Raw genomic sequence first — 24,180 nt, forward strand, 5'->3', positions numbered from 1 at the left:
GTGCGGCTTGGCAGCCGCAACCACACTCTCATTCTCATTCTCTGCCGAAGCTGCTTTTTTTCTCTCCTCTCGTCAGCTCATTTAGTCAGCTACGAGACTGTCAGGGTCAAGACCGTTTGCATGGCTAGTCAAGACAGTCTTACCGACCTGCCCCAAGGCGCGGCTGCGAAACAAGGACGACCGTTATATATATTTTTTAATTAAATTTAAAATAGAATTGAGGGTTGAAAAGATATTATTCCATTTTTGGCATGAGACAAACTAAAGCGAGCAGAGGCAGGTGGCGAATACAAAAATTATAAAAAGGCATGAATACTGCTAAATATATCAATCTGCAACTGCATTTCAATTGTACCGGTCCCCCGTCAGATTTTAATAATTTAAGGCTCAAAGAGTGACCGATTCTCAAAGAGGATCTGTGTAAAAGCCAGGAAGCGAGCAACAAAATTCATCTCTGGCTTGTTATAAATAATGCTGTGCTATCCAATCCAGCATTCGCACCCCACGCATACCAGACGCGCTCTCATGATTGCAACATGTTAGACCACGCTTCGTGCGCGCACGATTTCGTTGGGATGCTATCGATTGTGATGGCGCCGGTGGATCAAATTGTAACCGGTTTTCAAAGGGGGCGTTAGTTGTGTGACAGTTTGTTGCGTCACGAGCACTATGACTATGCATCGTCGGTATTTTCTTTGATGAAAAAACCGGTATAAAATTTGTATCTGCTGGCTGCTGCCTCTGGTGACCCGTTCGTCATTCAACTCGATCATTGCAGCGGCCTTTTAACGTCCTTGATTATGTACATACATACACTCCTCATTTTACACACTCTCTTTCCAATTGACCTGCTTTTTTGCCATTCTTCCGTTATTCTGCCAATTTTTCACATCTTTTCATCTGAATTGCCGACTGAGAACCTGCAGGAATTTCAGAACATAAATTCGCGCATCCACTGAAAATTCATTGTGAGTTCTGCCGACAATGGGTGGCAGAGGGAGAGAGGATGAAGTCGCGTACGAGGTATGTTTAATTATGCATTATTTATTTAAAAATTCGATGCGACCGCGTCTTTGCATTGATTTATCATAATATATGTAGTGTACTTTTCGCAGTGCTCAGACTACATACATTTTTCCCATTTATGTATTAATTATCACGCAATTTAAAATAAAAAATCGTTGCAATTACTGGCTAAAAATATTTTGATTTGATTTTACAGCTCAAAAATATCTACAGTGAGCGAGCTAATTTGAAGAAGACCATCAAGGAATTGTTCCCACCGCAGCACATAAAAGATTGCCATGAAGTATCTGAAGGTCTCTGCAGCAAAACTGCTGTTGATATTTTAAGTTGCGAGGTGAAATTGAAATAAAACAATTCGCTTCTGTCCACCAAATTTAATATTATTTCATCAGGTGCGCCAAATTTTGTGTGTCTATCTGAGGGTTGCTGGCTTCGTGAGACGCAATTGCTGCAGCAGCTGGCTGAACAGCGGCCCTTGCCTCTGTGGGAAATTGCAGCTGAGTGGCGCAGTGAAGATTACCTGCCTGATGACCTGGAGGATTACTTGCGGGACAAATGGAAGGAAGACCTGGCCGGTTCAGTCCTGCAGGTCCCGTTGAAAGAGGTTGCGTGGTGGAACAAGAAAAAGCAGCCACGACATAGGGATTACAAACCTGCGACCTGTCCAAGTGCAAGATGAGCAGCATGGAGTTGCTTTGTTGGTAGCCAATTCCTTATGACACGCCACGAGTTCCGGAATGCTATTTTGTTGGACCCCTCATTGAGATTCTCGTAAAGGTAATTTAGTCGCTTGCTTCTATGTGCTAATTAGAATCGTATTTTTTCTATTATGTCTGATTCTATCAATCTTTAAAATGTATATCAACCCTTCGCCACAGGGCCCCCTCGACCAAATCTTTATCTTCTCATGTAAAAAATAGACGGAATTTTGAATATTTTGTCACGGGGAGGTGTGCCTGCAAGTCAGAAACTGACTCCGGCCCATGTGCAAATTTAAATAAAAAATAATGCCAAACACTTTTATCAGATTTTGGGGCTGCGGCTGCAAATGGGCCTTAAACACGCAGAATTTAACAAAAATACTGATGAACTTAAGATTTCTGCAGTACGACGCATAGGAGCCAAGTTATTGATTTTTAAAAGTTAAAAACGTGATTTGTGTCACTTTCAAGGCTTTGTTTTTGGGCCCAGGTGGCTGTCGGCACTGATTTGGGCACTATTCAATATGCCCCTTGATGGGGCGCGTTCGCTCATGTGAGTTTTTACAAAATTGGATTTCGATTTAGGAAAAAAATGTGCCGTTTTTTCGGAAAATTTGAAATTATCAGCCCCTGACCTGATATCACTTTCATCACTTGCAATTGAGTCTTTTGCGAATCAATTGCGTCGCATCGATAGACAGTTTCCCGTAGGGCCCAAGTCACTTGTCATGAAATAAAATAAAATATTGTGTATTATATTCAAGTAAAAAAATTATAATTGAAAAGTTTTGCAATCAACTGAAATTTCATGATTTTTATCCTTTTAGCACAACAAGAAGGGCCATCCTTTTAAGGCGCCGGCATGTGACCTTGCGAAGATTAGATTTAGTTGCGTCCAGTTCGCCGTTCCTCCTATTTTGGCTCTGAAGTACCACGAGAGAAACATCCAAGGACTGCACAGCATGAAGATATCTGCGTGGTTCGCCTCATGGTCCCGTTCGGAATGTAATGAACCATCTTTTGGCGTCTTCAAAAGACGTCAATGCGGAGGGAAGGAAGCAACTGCATGGTGGCCACAAGTCAGACTCTGTTAAATTGGAACTGCAATGAGGCTTTGCTGCCTCTCTGAAGACCAAATATCAGACGAATTAGCTTTCCTCACCTGTTAGATGTGTTCAGTCAATTCCTGATTAACAACACAATCAGGCAGCAATGGGGATTGTTGTAGCCCTCTTTTCTATTGTCAAGGTACTATTTTCTTTTGCCTTCATAAATAACGTACCCTAATTTTAATGAAATAATCTCTATAGATTGAAAGGGAGACCATCTCCCTGCAAGTGTGGCCACTGCCTGTCGAAACTGTTTGAACTGGACGAAAACATAAGTTGCTATTGCTCTGGGCACCCATTGTAAGGATAAACAATAATATTAAAATGGGCTGCATTTAATGATCAAAATTTAAGGAATTTTGAGTACTACAAGAGCCCTTCACAGAAAAAAGATCCATCTAATAAAATTCATGATCCAATTGGCTTGGCAGTTACAACTTTTGGAAAGATCCTCCGTTGCTTGAAAACAGCGCCCAGATGCCACTCTTCAAAGGTGAAATAGCCAATTGGACATTTTATTTATATGTGTCTATAATTATAGGATTACTTGGAAGTGATGCTTACGCACTGGCTAGGAATAATTCGTGGAACAAGAAAGGGAAATTCGTCAAAGAAGTGGTTTCTGCAATGGCCTGCATGGGATACATTATTCCATCAATAACTGAACGTAGCAGAGTGGTCAACGCCTTGTATTGGCGAGTGGCAAATTTGATGAGCCTCTGTGAGCAATGAAAGGTGATTTCATTATGAGAAATAGCAAACCAGTTTTTCAGATTCAGAAAGATGTTTTTTGTAAAGCTGAAATTGTCACAAATTGATCACAACAGGAGGAGATTATGCCAAAATGGATATCATCGGGGTAGAATTGGATGCCACTGCGTCTTCTTCTGCTGAACTGCACAAACACATTCAAAGCACCTGAGCGCAAGTGCTTTCTGAGTCAGCTACGATGGTAATAATTGAATTATTATACATTTTATTGTAATCATAAAAAATTTGGTCCGTAGACTTTTGTTGGAAGTTTGGTCTATCTGTCTTATGAAATGTTTGAGATGAATCATCTTCTGAGACTGGGTATTTTACTTGGGATTGTTGGCGACTTTGAACCAGTTTGGCCTCTGAAAGACAAAGGAGGAGATTTCACTCACCTTTTTAACGTTCATAAGAGTCACCAAGAAGGCAGAGTTGTCCAGACTTGGTGATAAGTCAATGGAAAAAGATGAGTCTCTTAAAACAGAAGGTAACTGGTAGCGTCAACTCTTGTAAAAGTTCATTCATTATTTCTCATTCAGGTCCCAAGGAGGATGAGTGTGGCGTAGGTGTCTGCGGCTCGTGGCTTCGGGATCAACTTTCACTCCAATTGAACTCCATTTGGTCGAGCAATGGAAATGCTGCAGCCGCGAAGTGGGCTCCACTCCTACACTACCTCTACCCCTGCTACATTCATCTTTATGAGGAACAGCCCCCAAATGAAGACCTAGCTGCCTTGGCTTATTCTTTGTTCTCATTCACCAGCTCATGTCAAGCCACATGGACATTCTCAAGGGAAATGTCTGCACTGGAGATGTCAAAATGATTGAATTGCAGATCAACATGACTACACAGGTAAATCGAACAGCAGAGTTTAAGGTAGCAATGTTTGAAGTGTCCACTATTGAGACCACATTGCACTCATTGCGCAGTTACCTTTACTACAAGTATGGTTTCTACTCAACAGCAGCAAACCTATAAAAGTAATTTCTCATTAGTCTGTCCAGGTTTTGTCGCTGTGACTTGAATGAGGTCATGTTTCTTTACACCTGCAGCAAAGATTACTCTGGTAGGATTCCAAATTATGATGAAACTGTCAAAAACTATCTCATGCTCTCTCCTATTATAGGACGTTTTGGCAAGCGTTGTGTAACGCACGGCGTCTGATTTCCCAGGAAATGGCCATGGCTTCAATAAAGCTGCCAAATGATAGCTTTGGAAATTGTGTTGCTGCCTTTATCAGAGGAGATTTTGAAAAGACAAATTTGCTGATCAAACCAATCATTCCGTTTGTTCTTTTTGCTGACGATGTTTCTGGTATGTTGATATTCTATGCTGTGTGCTTTCCGAAAAATTGGCATTTTGGTTTTTAAACTTGGTGAGAGCCAAATGAATAACACACAACTAGACATCTCAGCCAGCCACGCGACTCAGCCAATCCTTTTCTCGAGCCGCCAGCCGACGGCATTTATTAATGGCTAAGCCAGCCCCCCGGACTTTTCTTGTTCATGTTATATTGTTTTTCACGTGCCCTGCTAAATTAAAAATTTTCGCGCCGTTCTGTTTCACGGATATTTTTCTTAAGTAGTTATTACACAGTAAGTCGATTATGGGGTTTTCGTGTTACTTGCATATTTATGTATAGCTCGCAATCAGGGGTATCGCAAAATCTTCATTTTACAGGAAAAAACAAACTTTTTTGCGTGTTGCAATTTTACGCATTATTAAAAAAACGGATATTTTATGGAAAATTTAAAATTCTCATGATCGGATGACCAGTATTAAAACCACTCATGGTTTTTACCTTTTTTTTTAGAATTAGATCTTCATTAAAAATGCATGTGTTTCGGTCGAATTTGGGTTTTGACGATCTCTGAAGTTTACAGCGTGTTTCTGTTTCATCTAAGTTGTGACTTTTGAGTTGTGCAGTCTTAAAAAGCAGATGAGCCGGCTGCAAGGCAGCCAAGGCGATGAAATTTTGCCAGCTAGCCGCTGACGACTGTTTTGACTTTGATGGCTCGGAGCCAGAAAGCCAGCCGCCGGTCAAAATGTGGGCGGCTGAGATGTCTAATGACATATGTCATTCGCTGGTCTTAAAACAAGTGCAAATAAGCATTTACATGAATTAATTTTGTAATTTATAGTTAACTATAATATATTATCCTAAGCCAATCGCTCAAAGGTTGGCAAATAAATATTTTAAATAATTTGGTTGCTCAAGTCAGTGTGTGTATGGAATTGGAAGAATGCTTGCAAGAAATTGCCATGGGAAGGAAAGTATTCAAGCAATTTATCCAGCTGCTGGTCGCAGTGGAAGTAATTGAGATTTGTCACACGTTATTATTAATAAGAATATCTCAGGTTGGCCAGTGACGATATGCCTGCTATTGCCATGCTTTATCGTTGGCGTGACATGCACATTTTTAAAAATGCTTCGTTTCTTAGTTTTAGTTCTATTCATAATCTAAGGGCGATTGTTAATAAGGGCGACCTCTCTAGTTTAACGGATTGCAAATTTTGGACCTCTTCCAGCAGTGATGGTGGCAAGAAGAAACCATTCAAGGCCAAGAAAAGCTTTAAGCCTCCGAAGGAGGGTAAGTAATTTTTTCAAAAATTTCAATCGTATCTTTATTATTTTTTTCCCCCAACAGTTATTCAAGCCCTGCGAGAGACACCAAAACAGCAAAGTGAAGCCCTGCAAGAGACACAAAAACCGTAAAAAGAAATTGAAGAGCACACTTGCACCGCCTGCATGAAATCTGTCAACAAGAATTTCTTAACCTGTGAAGAATGCCTGAAAACTGGGTTCCCAAATGTTAAACTATTACTGCTCCAAATCTTGTCAGAGTGAGTACATAATATGTTATCCAGGCCGAGGCCAGCAGCAGCCGCTGAGACACCTGCTCTCTCAGATGGGGTCCAAGCCATTCCCAGAGGATGATCGCCGCTCAACATGAACTACCGGTCCAACTCGCCTGTACAACCAAATGTTGTTGCCTCATTGTCAGTCGCACACGCAACTTGTCCAGAAAAACCAAATCCAACACCAGCACCTCCAGCCGAGGGTGAACCAGCAGCAGCAGCAGTAACAAATGCTGCAACACCAGATGCACCAACAGCAACTACAGCAGCAGCAAATGCAACACAAACGCCAGCAGCAGCATCAACAGCAACTCTTGATGCAGCAACAGCTGCAGAAACTCCCGTCAAGCATCACAATTAATCACTCTCCTGGAGTTACAAAATGTGAGTAAAAATCACAATTTTCGCTTTTCAGTAAATTTCATTTAAAATTAGTGGAGTGTTCAGTACGCTGAATTTATGTGGCTAATAATTGTTTTAGGGAAACGTATTTTGATAATCAGTTAACCAGCCCATTGGCAGGCAGTGCAGTGATAAAAAGCGTTTTTTTAAATCTTAACCAGTTTCTTGCGTGCATAATGTTTTCACTTCGTTTTGCAATAATTAAAGCTCAAAAATAAATTAGCTGATGCTCAATCGTTTCGCCCAGCTAGCGACTATCGTCTCGCGCACCCAGTCGTCCTGTGCAAAAATCAATATATATTGAGCTTGACTTAATTGCATTGAAGCTAGAATATTTTTTCTAAAAGTTGTCGACAATTCTCTATTGGAGATGATGCGTAATAATTCAATACTTCTACAACGTTAAGTTAGTGTTTAAAATATTTAACTTAATACTATTCTTTTCAAAATAAAATTCAATATCTTTTAACCTGCCGTGACTTTTTATTGCATGTGTTGTGACCTATTTTGACTTAAAAAATATCTTAATCACCCTTGTTGAACTTTTAGATTCAACGCCTTCTATTACAAAAAAAGTTTCATAAATGTTGAGCTTCAATTTGTATACATTTTTAATGGCTTAGAAAAGCTTTTATTTGAAGTGGCGAGTACAACTAACTTAGTTTTTTTCTACATATTATATGGATGCAAGGAAACCATTGGTGAATTAACAACGATGAAATTGCGTATTTTTCTAACGTTCTTTCCTCCTAGCTGCTCTGTCTGATTTTTGCTTGAAGAGTTAATGGGCGATATATGAGAAAAATGCAGCACTCTCTTTTGCCTCTAAAATAAATTTTATTCATTTTGTAATTTAAACAAATCACAAAATTTAAATTGCATAGACACAAGTAATTTCAATAAACAATGCCCACGTACTTACAAAATTATCAACAGAAGGTACGATGGCATTTATCACAAAAAGTCATGGAATATAATCTGACCAAACGTGTTGCACACGCGTGTGCTGTTCAATTAATCTATGCAGCCCTACTCTAATAACAGCCATTCATTCTTTCAATTTTCCAGGTTATCATTCAATAAAGCATTGAGATAGTCGACGAGGCTTTCGGCATCAGTCTTCATAAGTATCACCAAGTGTTTGGAGTCATTCAACCGACATCAAAATGCATAATTGGGGAGCCATCACCATAGCAAGATTGTTTGCTTCCATCTTTGTCATTTGGAATACCTCTATCTAGTCTGGTGAATATCTACATAGAAATCTTACCAGGTAGAACAACACAAGAGTTTGTTGAGCTTAAGTAGCATCTGGACAATATGATGGCACGCCGCTGGATGGTCATGGAATTTGAAAGCTAGAAGATCTTGGCGCAGTGAATAATCTGAACCATAAAGAGGCCACTTCCAAATTCTGAGAAGTTTATGCATTATTAAAATATTTTTTAAAAACAAAATTATTTTTAGGAAATAGCTGTTTCGGCTAATGAAGCCTCGTCAGCAGTACTTTGTCAAATAATAAATTAAGTATAATATGAATTGATGTTAAGTTATATAAACCCTACTCTAGAGCAAAACAAGAATTCAATCGAAATTATTGTGATAACTCAAATTTTGAATTCACACTAAAAATCAGCTAAACTTTCAATTTTATACAGGAAAAAATTAAATGAACTTTTTAAATATTTGACTATGTACTGGACAGCTATATCCTAAATAACTGTCATTAAAGGCCGAAATTAATGGTCTATATAGGTATTAGCAAAGGCCAGAAAGCCAATGCTAATGTAAAAACCTCAAATCTCGTCTTTAATCTAAGTCTACTAGTTATAATAAAACCTACGCACGCCATAATCACACTAGATTCAAATTAATCCTGCTATATACAAATATATACAAGTGGAATTTCCTGTTCAGGTCCCTTCAGCTCAAGCCGGCCACGGTGGACAACAATCGCAGGGTTCCAATCGAGCAGAGTTCCCGAAGTACCTCGTTTTTCTGGAATAACTCAGAGGGAAACTGCAAGGACACCCAGCCAGGATGCCCTTGTGGATGCTGCGCAAGTGCTCCTCATCAAAGATGCCCTTAAGCTTGGATTCTACAACTGAAAACTGATTAGGGTCGATGGAGACAAACCTCACCTTTTTGAGCAGCCGGTGGAAAAAAAAGGGCGCCGGTACCGGTGCCCCTGAGGCGTCGAAAACGTGCCATCCCCAGGATAGAGCCGCGTCCAGCAGATGCAGCTCAGTGAGGTCGGCAGGGAACTTGTCCAAGCTAAGCACAGCCTCCAAACTCTTGACGTGCGAAACCCTCCACGTGTCGGACTCGAAGACTGGCATCGGGTCGTCCGACACCTGCATCAAAAGCCGCTGCGACAGCAGTGGGTAGAGGTCCTTTTTGCCAGTTGTCTCCAGGAGATCGTAAAGCAGGAAGGCGTCGAGAGCGGTATCGCACACGAGGTGGTGCTGCACCTCCTGGCACAGGTATTCGGATTGCCACAGCAAGCCGTACCTAAAAATGACAGATTTTAGAGAAGAATCAACTTGTGGAAGCTTATTTGAGTGGAGGAGGGAGAGAGCAGCGCTCACGGCCTCGATGTCCGCACGACAGAATGCCTCCAGCTCGACGAACGGGCCTTCAGACAAGGCGCTGGCCAGGCCTGGGCTGGTGGACGTCAGAGCATCGGTGTGCACCCTGAAGATGGCGGCGAGTGGTCCGTCAACCAGCCGAACGAAGATGGCCGCGTTGGGCTTGGCGTGTTGGTATTCGAATTCGACCTCGTCAACCTGTAAATAGTGTCAGCGGCAAAATCAAATCGGAATGGGGTTCATTTTATCAACCATCAAATTAGCATTATTTAAACAACTCTACTGAAGTATCCCAGATTACAATTTCGATTGAAAGCATTCTTGATCACCCGCAGCAAAAATTATATTTATTCAAAGCGGTGCACGTTCCGATCTTTTGAACCGCCACTTGAAGCATAAGAATCGTGATACATATTATTTATTCTGAACTCTCATTCAAGCATTATTTGACGCGCAAAAAAAGTTAAAGAAAATATCAACTGCGGTCATTTTTGTGCACGTGTTTGATCCGTTTGGTTGCGCGGCGTGTGTTTCGCGGCGGCCATGACAGTTTGAATGGAGGATCATGTGGTGAATTTTTTCAACTTCATTTTAACACCCAAAAACCTTTCAAAATTGCGATAAAATTACTTACAGTGCCTCCATCGTCCTCAGAATAGACAGAATCGCCCTCAAATGCGTAGTCCATGTCGTATTTTTGCTAAAATTGCGATATTTCGAGAAAGCGATATAGCGCGTGACTTTTTCTATGACTTTGCCCCGTAGGGTGGTGTTCTGGCGCTGCGATCGCCTTTTTCTCTTCTCCTTACACCTGTATGAGTTCCCCTTGGAGTGTTCCTGCACGGCTATTGGCTTAACCATTAACCGCGCAGCTTTTCAGGTATAAGAATTATTTGAAAGTGGCGGGAAATTTGTTTATTGCAAATTGCAAATACGGTCATATAATTGTTATATATGTTGTTTTATTGTTTTACATTGCTATACACATTGTATAGACATTGTTATACATTACGATATTATTTTTAAAATTATCGGTTTCTTTGTGGGTGTAGGTGAGGTCCATCCTGGGCTGCTGCACCAGGGTGACGCCCTGAGCAGACTTGGTGGAGGAGCCTGTGAAGTTGGAGCTGCTCTTGCTCGACGACTGGTTGCCCACTGAGATGTACGAGCGGCGCTTCAGGTCCGAGGTGCTGTCCGGGCTGACGTCCTGCTTGCCGACTGGCGAGTGCGACCGGTACGACGGAGGCATCAGCACGGCCGACGACAGCTTCGTCTCCACGCACCTGCAGGATGAACAGAGTGACCCTGTAATTATTTTTATTAATAAATCCTGATTTTTTCTATTCAATTTTAATTCTAATTTGTTTATTTTGTGAACTTTCAAGTGGAAATATTTTATTTTGAATTAAAAGTAAGTCGTTAAAGATGTCAAAAATTTAATGAGAAAATGTGAGGCCGATTTCCCAAATATTCAGAGTGAAATCTGGGCAAATCGGACTCTAAATACGCTTAAAAAATTGAAAATATTATTCAGAGTTAATAGTATTCTATAGATTTAATACCACAGCAACAAATTTAAACTTGATTTAAACCGACAATAGAATGAATTGTCATTTCACGCACCTGCCAACTGGCGGCCTGCAGCGCCGTTCGCTTCTTGTCGGTGGCGTTGACGTCGGCGCCGGCGTCGAGCAGGAGGGCGGCCATGTCGGTGTGTCCCTGCCAGGCGGAGACGTGGAGCGGGGTGCGGCCCTCGCTGTCGGCGCCCTCGAGGTCGAGCAGCGAGGTGGGCGTGGCCAGGCCTCCGCGGGGCGCCGGCGGGCCGAACGACGCTGACTCGGCGATCAAGCAGCGAGCCATCGAGACGCGGTTTTCCAGCGCCAGCACGTACAGCGTCGAGCGGCCGTCGGCGTCCTTGGCGTTGGGGTCGGCGCCGGCCTTGATCAGGCCTCGCAATGAAACTGAAAATTAAGCGCATCGTGGACCAGATTTCGACGCACCTCATCTGTTTCATTGATCGACTGTAACCAGCCGCTGCTCAGTTGGTCGGTCGGTCACGTTTTTTGACTCGACATACATGCCGGCTTTAAATATTTATTTCTTGACAAGTTCATTCAATTTAATGTGTAGAATTTAGCAATACATAGTTAAACTCTAATAATAAACTAATGGCAATTGTTTATTCGTAAAAACTGCATTATTATGCTGCGGCAGGTCTCAAATGTCTATATGAACAACCGTAATTTCATTTATAAATTATTTTATGGATATAATAAAAGCTGAATCGCATTATTAAGAGATCAAACGTAAAATATTTTAATTAAATCATCCAAATTGAATCCTTGGGAGTAATAAATAGGATAGTGCACCCTGAAACAAATAAATTAAAAAAGAATAAGTAAACTTAAGCAAATTACTGCTAAACTCTGGTGGAACTACCCTGGCGCCACCTAAATCCAGAGGCAACCAAGCTGCGTGTCAATCTCAATAAACTAGAAAACCTATTAGGAGGATAAGATATCTCTGCACTGCATACCCTTGAGGTTGTGCACGGGGGTCATTATTCTGGCTGAAAATCAAGGGATTGTGTCGTCATAATTATTAAGACAAACGCGGTATTGGGGTTGAGAATTTAATTGGAATAAAAGCTACAAATGTTTAGAAATTAGGAGAATGTATACGTTGATTTGTTCACTATGTAGTTTAAATCGTAAAAAAGCTGGTACACAATAATACTAATCTTCAATCTGAATATATGCGCTCTTGAATGTTCTTTATTTCGCGTATTGAAGTGAAAATCTTCGCAAATTAAAGAAAATAATCAGACCAAACTTGTTGCATACGTGTGGTGTTCAATTAATACATAAATGCAGCCTTAATCTAATAACAGCCATTCATTCTTTCACGCGCGACTCCCTACCCGTTCCAATATCCGTATCCAATGATAGTGGCCAATATTGTTGCCAATATTAGAACAATGTTGAAAAAGTCACATTTTCACATTGATATAACATCAGACGCCAATATTAAAACAATAATCATAATGCTATTGGGAAATAATGTTACCCTATAATATTAAAACAATGAAGATTTTTCGCAGGGTGGTCTACGATCTGAACCTTTATGGACAATGTCAGTTACTGGCGAAATGCTCTGGTGAGGGCTTGAGTACAGGCTTGCAAGTGTGCAGCGAGGTAGTTTGCGTAAAATTTCACCAGCAATAAATCTCACTGTGGTCTTTTGGTATGTTTTGGATTATAATTCAACACGCGCACATGAAACTCATCACTTGTTTGACATTTATTGGGGGCTGCAGTTCTTTGAGAACTGTAATTTTCCGGTCGTTAATTGTCTGGCCTTCGCGATTTTCCAGCCTAGTACAACGCACAAATAAATGTGTGCGTGTGAGAGGGTCTTGCGCTCAAAAGATACCTGAGTTTCTCCCTCCGCTCTTCCCTGACGGGAGCCCGAAAATTCACGACAATTATTAATGTGATTGTAATATCTTCAGATAAAACCCTGATGATAAAAAACTGGGGATTTGGTTTTGTATTTTTTTCTTAAAAAATAATAACCCTAAAGGAACTTGTTAAAGTTTTGTGTTTTTAGGTGAACTTTTTGTAATGTTTTTTGTGTTCCTCTTTTATTGTTGCGTTTCTACGTACGTGTTTGTGTACCTATTTACAAGCAAACGATATCAATACTTTGCTTGTGGATTTTAAATTCGTTTTAAAAAATGGGTGGGATGTCAATCCATCCCGGGTAGAACCCTGACAAGACTAACAATAAAAAGTCACTCATGCAACTTATCACAAGTAGTGAACACGTGAACATGTGATTTACACTTGATCTTGAATTTAACTGACCACATTTTTCAAAGCAGTTTTAATATTTCAGAACGTGATTTATGGACAAGACATTGTTTCTAATTAAATCACAGTTAATTTAAAAACATTTTCATACGCTGTAGGATAGATTTCGACGAGAGGATTAAATTTTTGCGAGAAAATTTGAATTTACTGTAGCAAAATGTCCTTTTTGAATATTGCAAATTCTAGACAAAAATATTGTTTGCATTTATTATGTTTTGCACATTCTTGACTTTTTTTATAACCGGTAGACCCAACGTAAAAAACAATTTGGATCGCGTTTCAAGAAGCTCACATTTTGACAGCCAGAAAGGCCGCGGTTTAATATACTCTTTATTCTGCATCTAAAAATAAATTCAAAAGTTATGGGTCGCCTGGCGTGTGCGGCTTGGCAGCTGCAACCACACTCTCATTCTCATTCTCTGCCGAAGCTGCTTTTTTTCTCCTCTCGTCAGCTCATTTAGTCAGCTACGCGACTGTGTCAGGGTCAAGACTAGTGCGTTTGCCGGGACGGGAATGTATCAGGACTCCCGGGAATTCCCGGCGCCAGGAGCCAAATTTTTAGAAGGGAACCACGGTCGGGACGGGAGTGGGAAAGTTTTGCCGGGAGCGGGATTTCCCGGTAACCTAGTCAAAATTCATATTTCACAACTAGCTTATAATTTTCATAAAATGATTAAAAAAATTGTTAGGAATGTTTTGTATATTAGATTTTTTTCACGGTTTGATAACTTATTAACTGTCCTAATTTCAATTTGCGGAGTACAAGCTGCAATATTTCTTTTCTGTCATCCAATATTACTAAAAATATTACAGAATTTTCTTTCATTGACGTGTGATGATTCTCGCAACTTAAGAGTCGAAAGATCAATATAAAATGCATTTTTTAGGTTTTGTTTGAGTAATCTCTGCATTTTTACAAACACTGAATTTTATTTGCAAGGTGGTATTTAACATGGCCCAGTAAAAATTGCCTCAGTGAATTTTTAAATCAACCCAAAGTATAATTTATAACTTCAACACGGAAAAATAAAAAAGGATTTTTGTATTTGTAAATATGCGAGCAAAGAATTAAGTTATCAACGCACATGGTGTCTACTTTCGATTTTAAAATTTTTGGCGGGAAATCGGGAGCGGGAAAAATCGGGAAATAAGATTCGGGAGCGGGAATTCCCGGGAAAAATATTTGGTAAGGGCACCAGGAAATTCCGGTAACAGGAAACATTTTTTCGGGAGCGGGACTCCCAGGGAGAAAAATTTGCTCCCGAAGAACGCACTAGTCAAGACCGTTTGCATAGCTATAGTCAAGACAGTCTTGCCGACCTGCCCCAAGGCGCGGCTGCGAAACAAGGACGACCGTTTTATATATTTTTTAATTAAATTTAAAATAGAATTGAGGGTTGAAAAGATATTATTCCATTTTTGGCATGAGACAAACTAAAGCGAGCAGAGGCAGGTGGCGAATACAAAAATTATAAAAAGGCATGAAAACTGCTAAATATATCTGCAAGTGCAAGTGCATTTCAATTGTACCGGTCCCCGGTCAGATTTTAATAATTTAAGGCTCAAAGAGTGACCGATTCTCAAAGAGGATCTGTGTAAGCCTGGAAGCGAGCAACAAAATTCATCTCTGGCTTGTGATAAATAATGCTGTGCGATCCAATCCAGCATTCGCACCCCACGCATACCAGACGCGCTCTCATGATTGCAACATGTTAGACCACGCTTCGTGCGCGCACGATTTCGTTGGGATGCTATCGATTGTGATGACGGCGGTGGATCAAATTGTAACCGGTTTTCAAAGGGGACAGTTTGTTGCGTCACGAGCACTTTGACTATGCATCGGTATCCTTCCTTGTTGAAAAAACCGGTACAAAATTTGTATCTGCTGGGCTGCTGGCTGCCGCCTGGTGACCCTGACCCGTTCGTCATTCAACTCGATCACTGCAGCGGTCTTTTAACGTCCTTGATTATGTACTTACACCTCTCATTTTACATACTCTCTTTCCAATTGACCTGCTTTTTTTGCCATTCTTCCGTTATTCAGCCAATTTTTCACGTCTTTTCGTCAGAATTGCCGACTGAGTGAACCAATCGCAGAATCTGCAGGAATTTCAGGACATAAATACGCGCATCCACTGAAAATTTTTTGTGAGTTCTGCCGACAATGGGTGGCAGAGGGAGAGAGGAAGAATTCGCGGACGAGGTATGTTAAATTATGCATTATTTATTTAAAAATTCGATGCGACCGCGTCTTTGCATTGATTTATCAATATATGTAGTGTACTTTTCGCAGTGCTCAGACTACATACATTTTTCCCATTTATGTATTAATTATCACGCAATTTAAAATAAAAAATCGTTGCAATTACTGGCTAGAAATATTTTGATTTGATTTTGCAGCTCAAAAATATCTACAGTGAGCGAGCTAATTTGAAGAAGACCATCAAGGAATTGTTCCCACCGCAGCACATAAAAGATTGCCATGAAGTATCTGAAGGTGTCTGCAGCAAAACTGCTGTTGATATTTTAAGTTGCGAGGTAAAATTGAAATAAAACAATTCGCTTCTGTCCACCAAATTTAATATTATTTCATCAGGTGCGCCAAATTTTGTGTGTCTATCTGAGGGTTGCTGGCTTCGTGAGACGCAATTGCTGCAGCAGCTGGCTGAACAGCGGCCCTTGCCTCTGTGGGAAATTGCAGCTGAGTGGCGCAGTGAAGATTACCTGCCTGATGACCTGGAGGATTACTTGCGGGACAAATGGAAGGAAGACCTGGCCAGTTGAGTCCTGCAGGTCCCGTTGAAAGAGGTTGCGTGGTGGAACAAGAAAAAGCAGCCACGACATAGGGATTACAAACCTGCGACCTGTCCAAGTGCAAGATGAGCAGCATGGAGTTGCTTAGTTGGAAGCCAATTCCTTATTACACGCCACCAGTTCTGGAATGTTATTTTGTTGGACCCCTCATTGAGATTCTCCTAAAGGTAATTTAGTCGCTTGCTTCTATGTGCTAATTAGAATCGTATTTTTTCTATTATGTCTGATTCTATCAATCTTTAAAATGTATATCAACCCTTCGCCACAGGGCCCCCTCGACAAAATCTTTATCTTCTCATGTAAAAAATAGATAAATTTTCGAATATTTTGTCACGGGGAGGCGTGTCTGCAAGTCAGAAACTGACACCGCCCCATGTGCAAATTTAAATACAAAATAATACCAAACACTTCAAAATATCAGAATTTTGGGCTGCGGCTGCAAATGGGCCTTAAACACGCAGAATTTAACAAAAATACTGATGAACTTAAGATTTCTGCAGTACGACGCATAGGAGCCAAGTTATTGATTTTTAAAAGTTAAAAACGTGATTTGTGTCACTTTCAAGGCTTTGTTTTTGGGCCCAGGTGGCTGTCGGCACTGATTTGGGCACTATTCAATATGCCCCTTGATGGGGCGCGTTCGCTCATGTGAGTTTTTACAAAATTGGATTTCGATTTAAAAAAATCTGCTGTATTTTCGGAAAATTTGAAATTATCAGCCCCTGACCTGATATCACTTGCAATTGAGTCTTTTGATCAATTGCGTCGCATCGGTAGACAGTTTCCCATAGGGCCCAAGAGGTTCAAGTCACTTGTCATGAAAAATAAAATAAAATATTGTGTTTATTCAAGTAAAAAATTATAGTTGAAAAGTTTTGCAATCAACTGAAATTTCATGATTTTTATCCTTTTAGCACAACAAGAAGGGCCATCCTTTTAAGGCGCCGGCATGTGACCTTGCAAAGATTAGATTTAGTTGCGTCCAGTTCGCCGTTCCTTCTGTTTTGGCTCTGAAGTACCACGAGAGAAACATCCAAGGACTGCACAGCATGAAGATATCTGCGTGGTTCGCCTCATGGTCCCGTTCGGAATGTAATGAACCATCTGTCGGCGTCTTCAAAAGACGTCAATGCGGAGGGAAGGAAGCAACTGCATGGTGGCCACAGGTCATACTCTGTTAAATTGGAACTGCAATGAGGCTTTGCTGCCTGAAGACCAAATATCAGACGCAATTGCTTTCCTCACCTGTATAGATGTGTTTTGTCAATTCCTGATTAACAACACAATCAGGCAGCAATGGGGATTGTTGTAGCCCTCTTTTCTATTGTCAAGGTACTATTTTCTTTTGCCTTCATAAATAACGTACCCTAATTTTAATGAAATAATCTCTATAGATTGAAAGGGAGACCATCTCCCTGCAAGTGTGGCCACTGCCTGTCGAAACTGTTTGAACTGGACGAAAACATAAGTTGCTATTGCTCTGGGCACCCATGGTAAGGATAAACAATAATATTAAAATGGGCTGCATTTAATGATCAAAATTTAAGGAATTTTGAGTACTACAAGAGCCCTTCACAGAAAAAAGATCCATCTAATAAAATTCATGATCCAATTGGCTTGGTGGAATGCAGTTACAACTTTTGGAAAGATCCTCCGTTGCTTGAAAACGGCGCCCAGATGCCACTCTTCAAAGGTGAAATAGCCAATTGGATTAGCCTTAAACTCACATGTTATTTATATATGTCTATAATTATAGGATTACTTGGAAGTCATGCTTACGCACTGGCTAGGAATAATTCGTGGAACAAGAAAGGGAAATTCGTCAAAGCAGTGGTTTCTGCAATGGCCTGCATGGGGTACATTATTCCAGCAACTGAACGTAGCAGAGTGGTCAACGCCTTGAATTGGAGAGTGGCAAATTTGATAAGCCTCTGTGAGCAATGAAAGGTGATTTCATTATGAGAAATAGCAAACCAGTTTTTCAGATTCAGAAAGATGTTTTTTTGTAAAGCTGAAATTGTCACAAATTGATCACAACAGGAGGAGATTATGCCAAAATGGATATCATCGGTAGAATTGGATGCCACTGTCTTCTTCTGCTGAACTTCACAAACACATTCAAAGCACCTGACCAAGTGCTTTCTGAGTCAGCTGCGATGGTAACAATTTAATTATTATACATTTTATTATAATCATAAAAAATTTGGTCCGTAGACTTTGGTTGGAAGTTTGGTCTATCTGTCTTATGAAATGTTTGAGATGAATCATCTTCTGAGACTGGGTATTTTACTTGGGGTTGTTTGCGACTTTGAACCAGTTTGGCCTCTGAAAGACAAAGGAGGAGATTTCACTTACCTTTTGACGTTCATAAGAGTCACCAAGAAGGCAGAATTGTCCAGACTTGGTGATAAGTCAATGGAAAAAGATGAGTTTCTTAAAACAGAAGGTAACTGGTAGCGTTAACTGTTGTAAAAGTTCATTCATTATTTCTCATTCAGGTCCCAAGGAGGTTGAGTGGTGCGTAGGTGTCTGCGGGATCAACTTTCACTCCAATTGAACTCCATTTGGTCGAGCAATGGAAATGCTGCAGCCGCGAAGTGGGCTCCACTCCTACACTACCTCTACCCCTGCTACATTCATCTTTATGAGGAACAGCCCCCAAATGAAGATTACCTTGGCTTATTCTTTGTTCTCATTCACCAGCTCATGTCAAGCCACATGGACATTCTCAGGGGAAATGTCTGCACTGGAGATGTCAAAATGATTGAATTGCAGATCAACATGACTACACAGGTAAATCGAACAGCAGAGTTTAAGGTAGCAATGTTTGAAGTGTCCACTATTGAGACCACATTGCACTCATTGCGCAGTTACTTTTACTACAAGTATGGTTTCTACTCAACAGCAGCAAACCTAAAAGTAATTTCTCATTAGTCTGTCCAGGTTTTGTCGCTGTGACTTGAATGAGGTCATGTTTCTTTACACCTGCAGCAAAGATTACTCTGGTAGGATTCCAAATTATGATGAAACTGTCAAAAACTATCTCATGCACTTTGTTATTATAGGACGTTTTGGCAAGCGTTGTGTAACGCACGGCGTCTGATTTCCCAGGAAATGGCCATGGCTTCAAGCTGCCAAATGATAGCTTTGGAAAATGTGTTGCTGCCTTTATCAGAGGAGATTTTGAAAAGACAAATTTGCTGATCAAACCAATCATTCCGTTTGTTCTTTTTGCTGACGATGTTTCTGGTATGTTGATATTCTATGCTGTGTGCTTTCCGAAAAATTGGCATTTTGGTTTTTAAACTTGGTGAGAGCCAAATGAATAACACACAACTAGACATCTCAGCCAGCCACGCGACTCAGCCAATCCTTTTCTCGAGCCGCCAGCCGCACGCATTTATTATCGGCTTAGGCAGCCCCCGGACTTTCTTGTTCGTGTTATATTGTTTTTCACGTACCCTGCAAAATTAAAAATTTTCGCGCCGTTCTGTTTCACGGATATTTTTCCTAAGTATTTGTTACACAATAAGTCGATTATGGGTTTTTCGTGTTACTTGCATATTTATGTAACTCGCAACCAGGGTATCGCAAAATCTTCATTTTACAGGAAAAAACAAACTTTTTTGCGTGTTGCAATTTTGCGCATTATTAAAAAAATGATTTTTTTATGGAAAATTTAAAATTCTTATGATCGGATGGCCAGTATTAAAACAACTCATGGTTTTTACCTTTTTTTTAGAATTTAGATCTTCATTAAAAATGCATCATGTGTTTCGGAAGAATTTGGCTTTTGGCGATCTCTGAGGTTTACAGCGTGTTTCTGTTTCATCTAAGTTGTGACTTTTGATTTGTGCAGTCTTAAAAAGCAGATGAGCTGGCTGCAAGCCAGCCAAGACGATGAAAATTTCAATCGTATCTTTAATATTTTTTTCCTCCAACAGTCATTCAAGCCCTGAACAAGACACCAAAACAGCAAAGTGAAGCCCTGCAAGAGGCACAAAAACCGCAAAAAGAAAATGAAGAGCACACTTGCAACAAGTGCAAGAAATCTGTCAACAAGAATTTCTTAACTTGTGGAGAGTGCCTAAAAACTGGGTTCCCAAATGTTAAACTATTACTGCTCCAAATCTTGTCAAGAGTGAGTACATAATGTGTTCCTTTTTAACGCATGTGTTTTGACCTATTTTATACTTTGACTTATCTTATTTTTTCTTGAAGAGTTATTAGGAGATATATGAGAAAAATTCAGCACTCTCTTTCGCCTTTAAAATAAATTTTATTCATTTTGCAATTTAAAAAAGTCACAAAATTTAAAGTGCTTAGACACAGGTAATTTCAATAAACAATTCACAAAAAGTCATATATGCAGCCTTAATCTAATAACAGCTATTCATTCTTTCAATTTTCTAGATTATCATTGAAATGACGTTGAGCTAGTCGACGAGGCTTTCGTCATCACAGTCTTCAAGTATTACCAAGTGTCTGGAGTCATTCGACCGACATCAAAGGCCTTAATTAGGGAGCCATCACCAAAGCAAGATTGCTTGCATCCCATCTTTGTCACTTGGAATACCTCTATCTGGTCTGGTGAATATCTACATAGGAATCTGACCAGGTAGAACAGCACAAGAGTCTGTTGAGCTTAAGTAGCATCTGGACATTACAAAGGCATGCCGCTGGATGGTCATGGAATTTGAAACACTCTTCATGCATAGAATCCAGCATGAGAGACTCATAGCAGCTCGCCTCAGTTTTCAAAAGACGCTAGCAGGTGAGGATACTGAGGATCACAGGTGTCGGTAGGCTTCCAACTAGAGTGCCAGAATTCCAAAGCTATACCCCGGAGATTGTTTGGACTCCAAATCACTATACTCCTTTGTTAAATTTTTCAGTCCCAAACCCGGAGATCACCGGTTTTGGGACTGCTTAAACCAGTGTCCGGTCAGTTATTTTGAAAACTAATCACGGGAAGTATAAGGGACCTCTGGTTTTTGGCCCTAGAATTTAGTTTCAAAATTAAGTTTATTATGTGCTGACAGGGCAACTCTGCCCCAAATCAGCACACATCCATAAAGAATTTAATATAGGCTAATGAAAAATCTCCGGTTTATAGTTTTTTGGTTGTCCGGCAACCCTTGTGCAAACTGGTCAATTTGCCATTTCATAACTGCAACCTCGTCAATTTCAGCTGAATCACTGAAGATTCCCTTAGAGTCTGTGCAGCTTGCAGTCTATATATAAGCAACTCTTCTGATAAGAGTGCTTTGAACACAAGCCAGCTTTTTTCAGGGGCTCTCCTTCTCGACCACCATAACTTCGTCCAGGTTATTGATGCCTAACATTGTTGTGCGAATGTATTTGTTTGATTTCTTCATTGGCGCTGGTTCCTTTACTCATATCCTCCAATCGCTGCCAGCTAGAAGATCTTGGCGCAGTGAATAATCTGAACCATAAAGAGGCCACTTCCAAATTCTGAGAAGTTTATACATTATTAAAATATTTTTTAAAAACAAATTTATTTTTAGGAAATAGCTGTTTCGGCTAATGAAGCCTCATCAGCAGTACTTTGTCAAATAATAAATTTAATATAATATGAATTGATGTTAAGTTATATAAACCTGACTCTAGAGCAAAACAAGATTTCATTCGAAATTATTGTTATAACTCAAATTTTGAATTCACACTAAAAATCAGCTAAACTTTCAATTTTATACAGGAAAAAATTAAATGAACTTTTTAAATATTTGACTATGTACTGGACAGCTATATCCTAAATAACTGTCATTAAAGGCCGAAATTAATGGTCTATATAGGTATTAGCAAAGGCAAGAAAGCCAATGCTAATATAAAAACCTCAAATCTCGTCTTTAATCTAAGTCTACTAGTTATAATAAAACTTACGCACGACATAATCACACTAGATTCAAATTAATCCTGCTATATACAAATATATACAAGTGGAATTTCCTGTTCAGGTCCCTTCAGCTCAAGCCGGCCACGGTGGACAACAATCGCAGGGTTCCAATCGAGCAGAGTTCCCGAAGTACCTCGTTTTTCTGGAATAACTCAGAGGGAAACTGCAAGGACACCCAGCCAGGATGCCCTTGTGGATGCTGCGCAAGTGCTCCTCATCAAAGATGCCCTTAAGCTTGGACTCTACGGCAGAAAACTGATTAGGGTCGATGGAGACAAACCTCACCTTTTTTAGCAGCCGGTGGAAAAAAAAGGGCGCCGGTATCGGTGCCCCTGAGTCGTCGAAAACGTGCCATCCCCAGGATAGAGCCGCGTCAAGCAGATGCAGCTCAGTGAGGTCGGCAGGGAACTTGTCCAAGCTGAGCACAGCCTCCAAACTCTTGACGTGCGAAACCCTCCACGTTTCGGACTCGAAGACTGGCATCGGGTCGTCCGACACCTGCATCAAAAGCCGCTGCGACAGCTGTGGGTAGAGGTCCTTTTTTCCAGTTGTCTCCAGGAGATCGTAAAGCAGGAAAGCGTCGAGAGCGGTGTCGCACACGAGGTGGTGCTGCACCTCCTGGCACAGGTATTCGGATTGCCACAGCAAGCCGTACCTAAAAATGACAGATTTTAGAGAAGAGTGAACTTGTGGAAGCTTATTTGAGTGGATGAGGGAGAGAGCAGCGCTCATAGCGTTGATGTCCGCACGACAGAATGCCTCCAGCTCGACGAACGGGCCTTGAGACAAGGCACTGGCCAGGCCTGGGCTGGTGGACGTCAGAGCATCGGTGTGCACCCTGAAGATGGCGGCGAGTGGTCCGTCAACAAGCCGAACGAAGATGGCCGCGTTGGGCTTGGCGTGTTGGTATTCGAATTCGACTTCATCAACCTGTAAATAGTGTCAGCGGCAAAATCAAATCGGAATGGGGTTCATTTTATTAACCATCAAATTAGCATTATTTAAACAACTCTACTGAAGTATCCCAGATTACAATTTCGATTGAAAGCATTCTTGATCACTCGCAGCAAAAATTATATTTATTCAAAGCGGTGCATGTTCCGATCTTTTGAACCGCCACTTGAAGCATAAGAATCGTGATACTTATTATTTATTCTGAACTCTCATTCAAGCATTATTTGACGCGCAAAAAAAGTTTAAGAAAATTTCAACTGCGGTTATTTTCGTGCACGTGTTTGATCCGGTTGGATGCAAAAGGTGTGTTTCGCGGCGGCCATGACAGTTTGAATGGAGGATCATGTGAATTTTTTCAACTTCATTTTAACACCCAAAAACCTTTCAAAATTGCGATAAAATTACTTACAGTGCCTCCATCGTCCTCAGAATAGGCAGAATCGTCCTCAAATTCGTACTCCATGATGTGTATTTTTGCTATAATTGCGATATTTCGAGGAAGCGAGATAGCGTGTGACTTTTTCTATGACTTTGCCCCGTAGGGTGGTGTTCTGGCGCTGCGATCGCCTTTTTCTCTTCTCCTTACACCTGTATGAGTTCCCCTTGGAGTGTTCCTGCACGGCTATTGGCTTAACCATTAACCGCGCAGCTTTTCAGGTATAAGAATTATTTGAAAGTGGCGGGAAATTTGTTTATTGCAAATACGGTCGTATAATTGTTATATATTTATGCTGTTTTATTGTTATACATTGCTATACACATTGTATAGACATTGTTATACATTACGATATTATTTTTAAAATTATCGGTTTCTTTGTGGGTGTAGGAGAGGTCCATCCTGGGCTGCTGCACCAGCGTGACGCCCTGAGCAGACTTGGTGGAGGTGCCGGTGAAGTTGTAGCTGCCATGCTCTTGCTCGACGACTGGTTGCCCACTGAGATGTACGAGCGGCGCTTCAGGTCCGAGGTGCTGTCCGGGCTGACGTCCTGCTTGCCGACTGGCGAGTGCGACCTGTACGACGGAGGCATCAGCACGGCCGACGACAGCTTCGTCTCCACGCACCTGCAGGATGAACAGAGTGACCCTGTAATTATTTTTATTAATAAATCCTGATTTTTTCTATTCAATTTTAATTCTAATTTGTTTATTTTGTGAACTTTCAAGTGGAAATATTTTATTTTGAAT

General features: G+C 40.7%; 1 protein-coding gene across 28 annotated transcripts; it reads left to right on the forward strand.

Annotated features, from left to right (window-relative positions):
• The first annotated feature begins 699 nt into the window (after window positions 1-699).
• On the forward strand, window positions 700-24,122 carry LOC135943496 (uncharacterized). 28 transcript variants are annotated; one of them, XM_065490055.1, is made up of 19 exons: window positions 15,226-15,513; window positions 15,711-15,848; window positions 15,907-16,291; window positions 17,039-17,456; window positions 17,519-17,617; window positions 17,672-17,817; window positions 17,881-18,071; window positions 18,165-18,283; window positions 18,339-18,570; window positions 18,623-18,917; window positions 19,059-19,129; window positions 19,190-19,373; window positions 20,069-20,265; window positions 20,538-20,742; window positions 20,796-20,898; window positions 21,316-21,451; window positions 22,103-22,668; window positions 22,717-22,947; window positions 23,822-24,122. In XM_065490055.1, the coding sequence occupies exons 7-10, from the start codon at window positions 18,065-18,067 to the stop codon at window positions 18,679-18,681; spliced, it is 417 nt and encodes a 138-aa protein (XP_065346127.1). In that variant the 5' UTR covers window positions 15,226-15,513; window positions 15,711-15,848; window positions 15,907-16,291; window positions 17,039-17,456; window positions 17,519-17,617; window positions 17,672-17,817; window positions 17,881-18,064; the 3' UTR covers window positions 18,682-18,917; window positions 19,059-19,129; window positions 19,190-19,373; window positions 20,069-20,265; window positions 20,538-20,742; window positions 20,796-20,898; window positions 21,316-21,451; window positions 22,103-22,668; window positions 22,717-22,947; window positions 23,822-24,122. The 28 variants fall into 28 exon arrangements, 10 of the variants coding, with proteins under 10 accessions (XP_065346119.1, XP_065346127.1, XP_065346125.1 ...); XR_010575214.1 differs by lacking the exons at window positions 15,226-15,513; window positions 15,711-15,848; window positions 15,907-16,291; ... (14 more) ...; window positions 22,717-22,947; window positions 23,822-24,122 and adding exons at window positions 700-1,023; window positions 1,223-1,360; window positions 1,419-1,803; ... (13 more) ...; window positions 9,382-9,612; window positions 10,491-10,804; XR_010575210.1 differs by lacking the exons at window positions 15,226-15,513; window positions 15,711-15,848; window positions 15,907-16,291; ... (14 more) ...; window positions 22,717-22,947; window positions 23,822-24,122 and adding exons at window positions 701-1,023; window positions 1,223-1,360; window positions 1,419-1,803; ... (13 more) ...; window positions 9,382-9,612; window positions 10,491-10,804.
• The last annotated feature ends 58 nt before the right edge of the window (window positions 24,123-24,180 follow it).

Source organism: Cloeon dipterum, chromosome 4, assembly GCF_949628265.1.
Source record: "Cloeon dipterum chromosome 4, ieCloDipt1.1, whole genome shotgun sequence".
Classification (NCBI taxonomy): domain Eukaryota; kingdom Metazoa; phylum Arthropoda; class Insecta; order Ephemeroptera; family Baetidae; genus Cloeon; species Cloeon dipterum.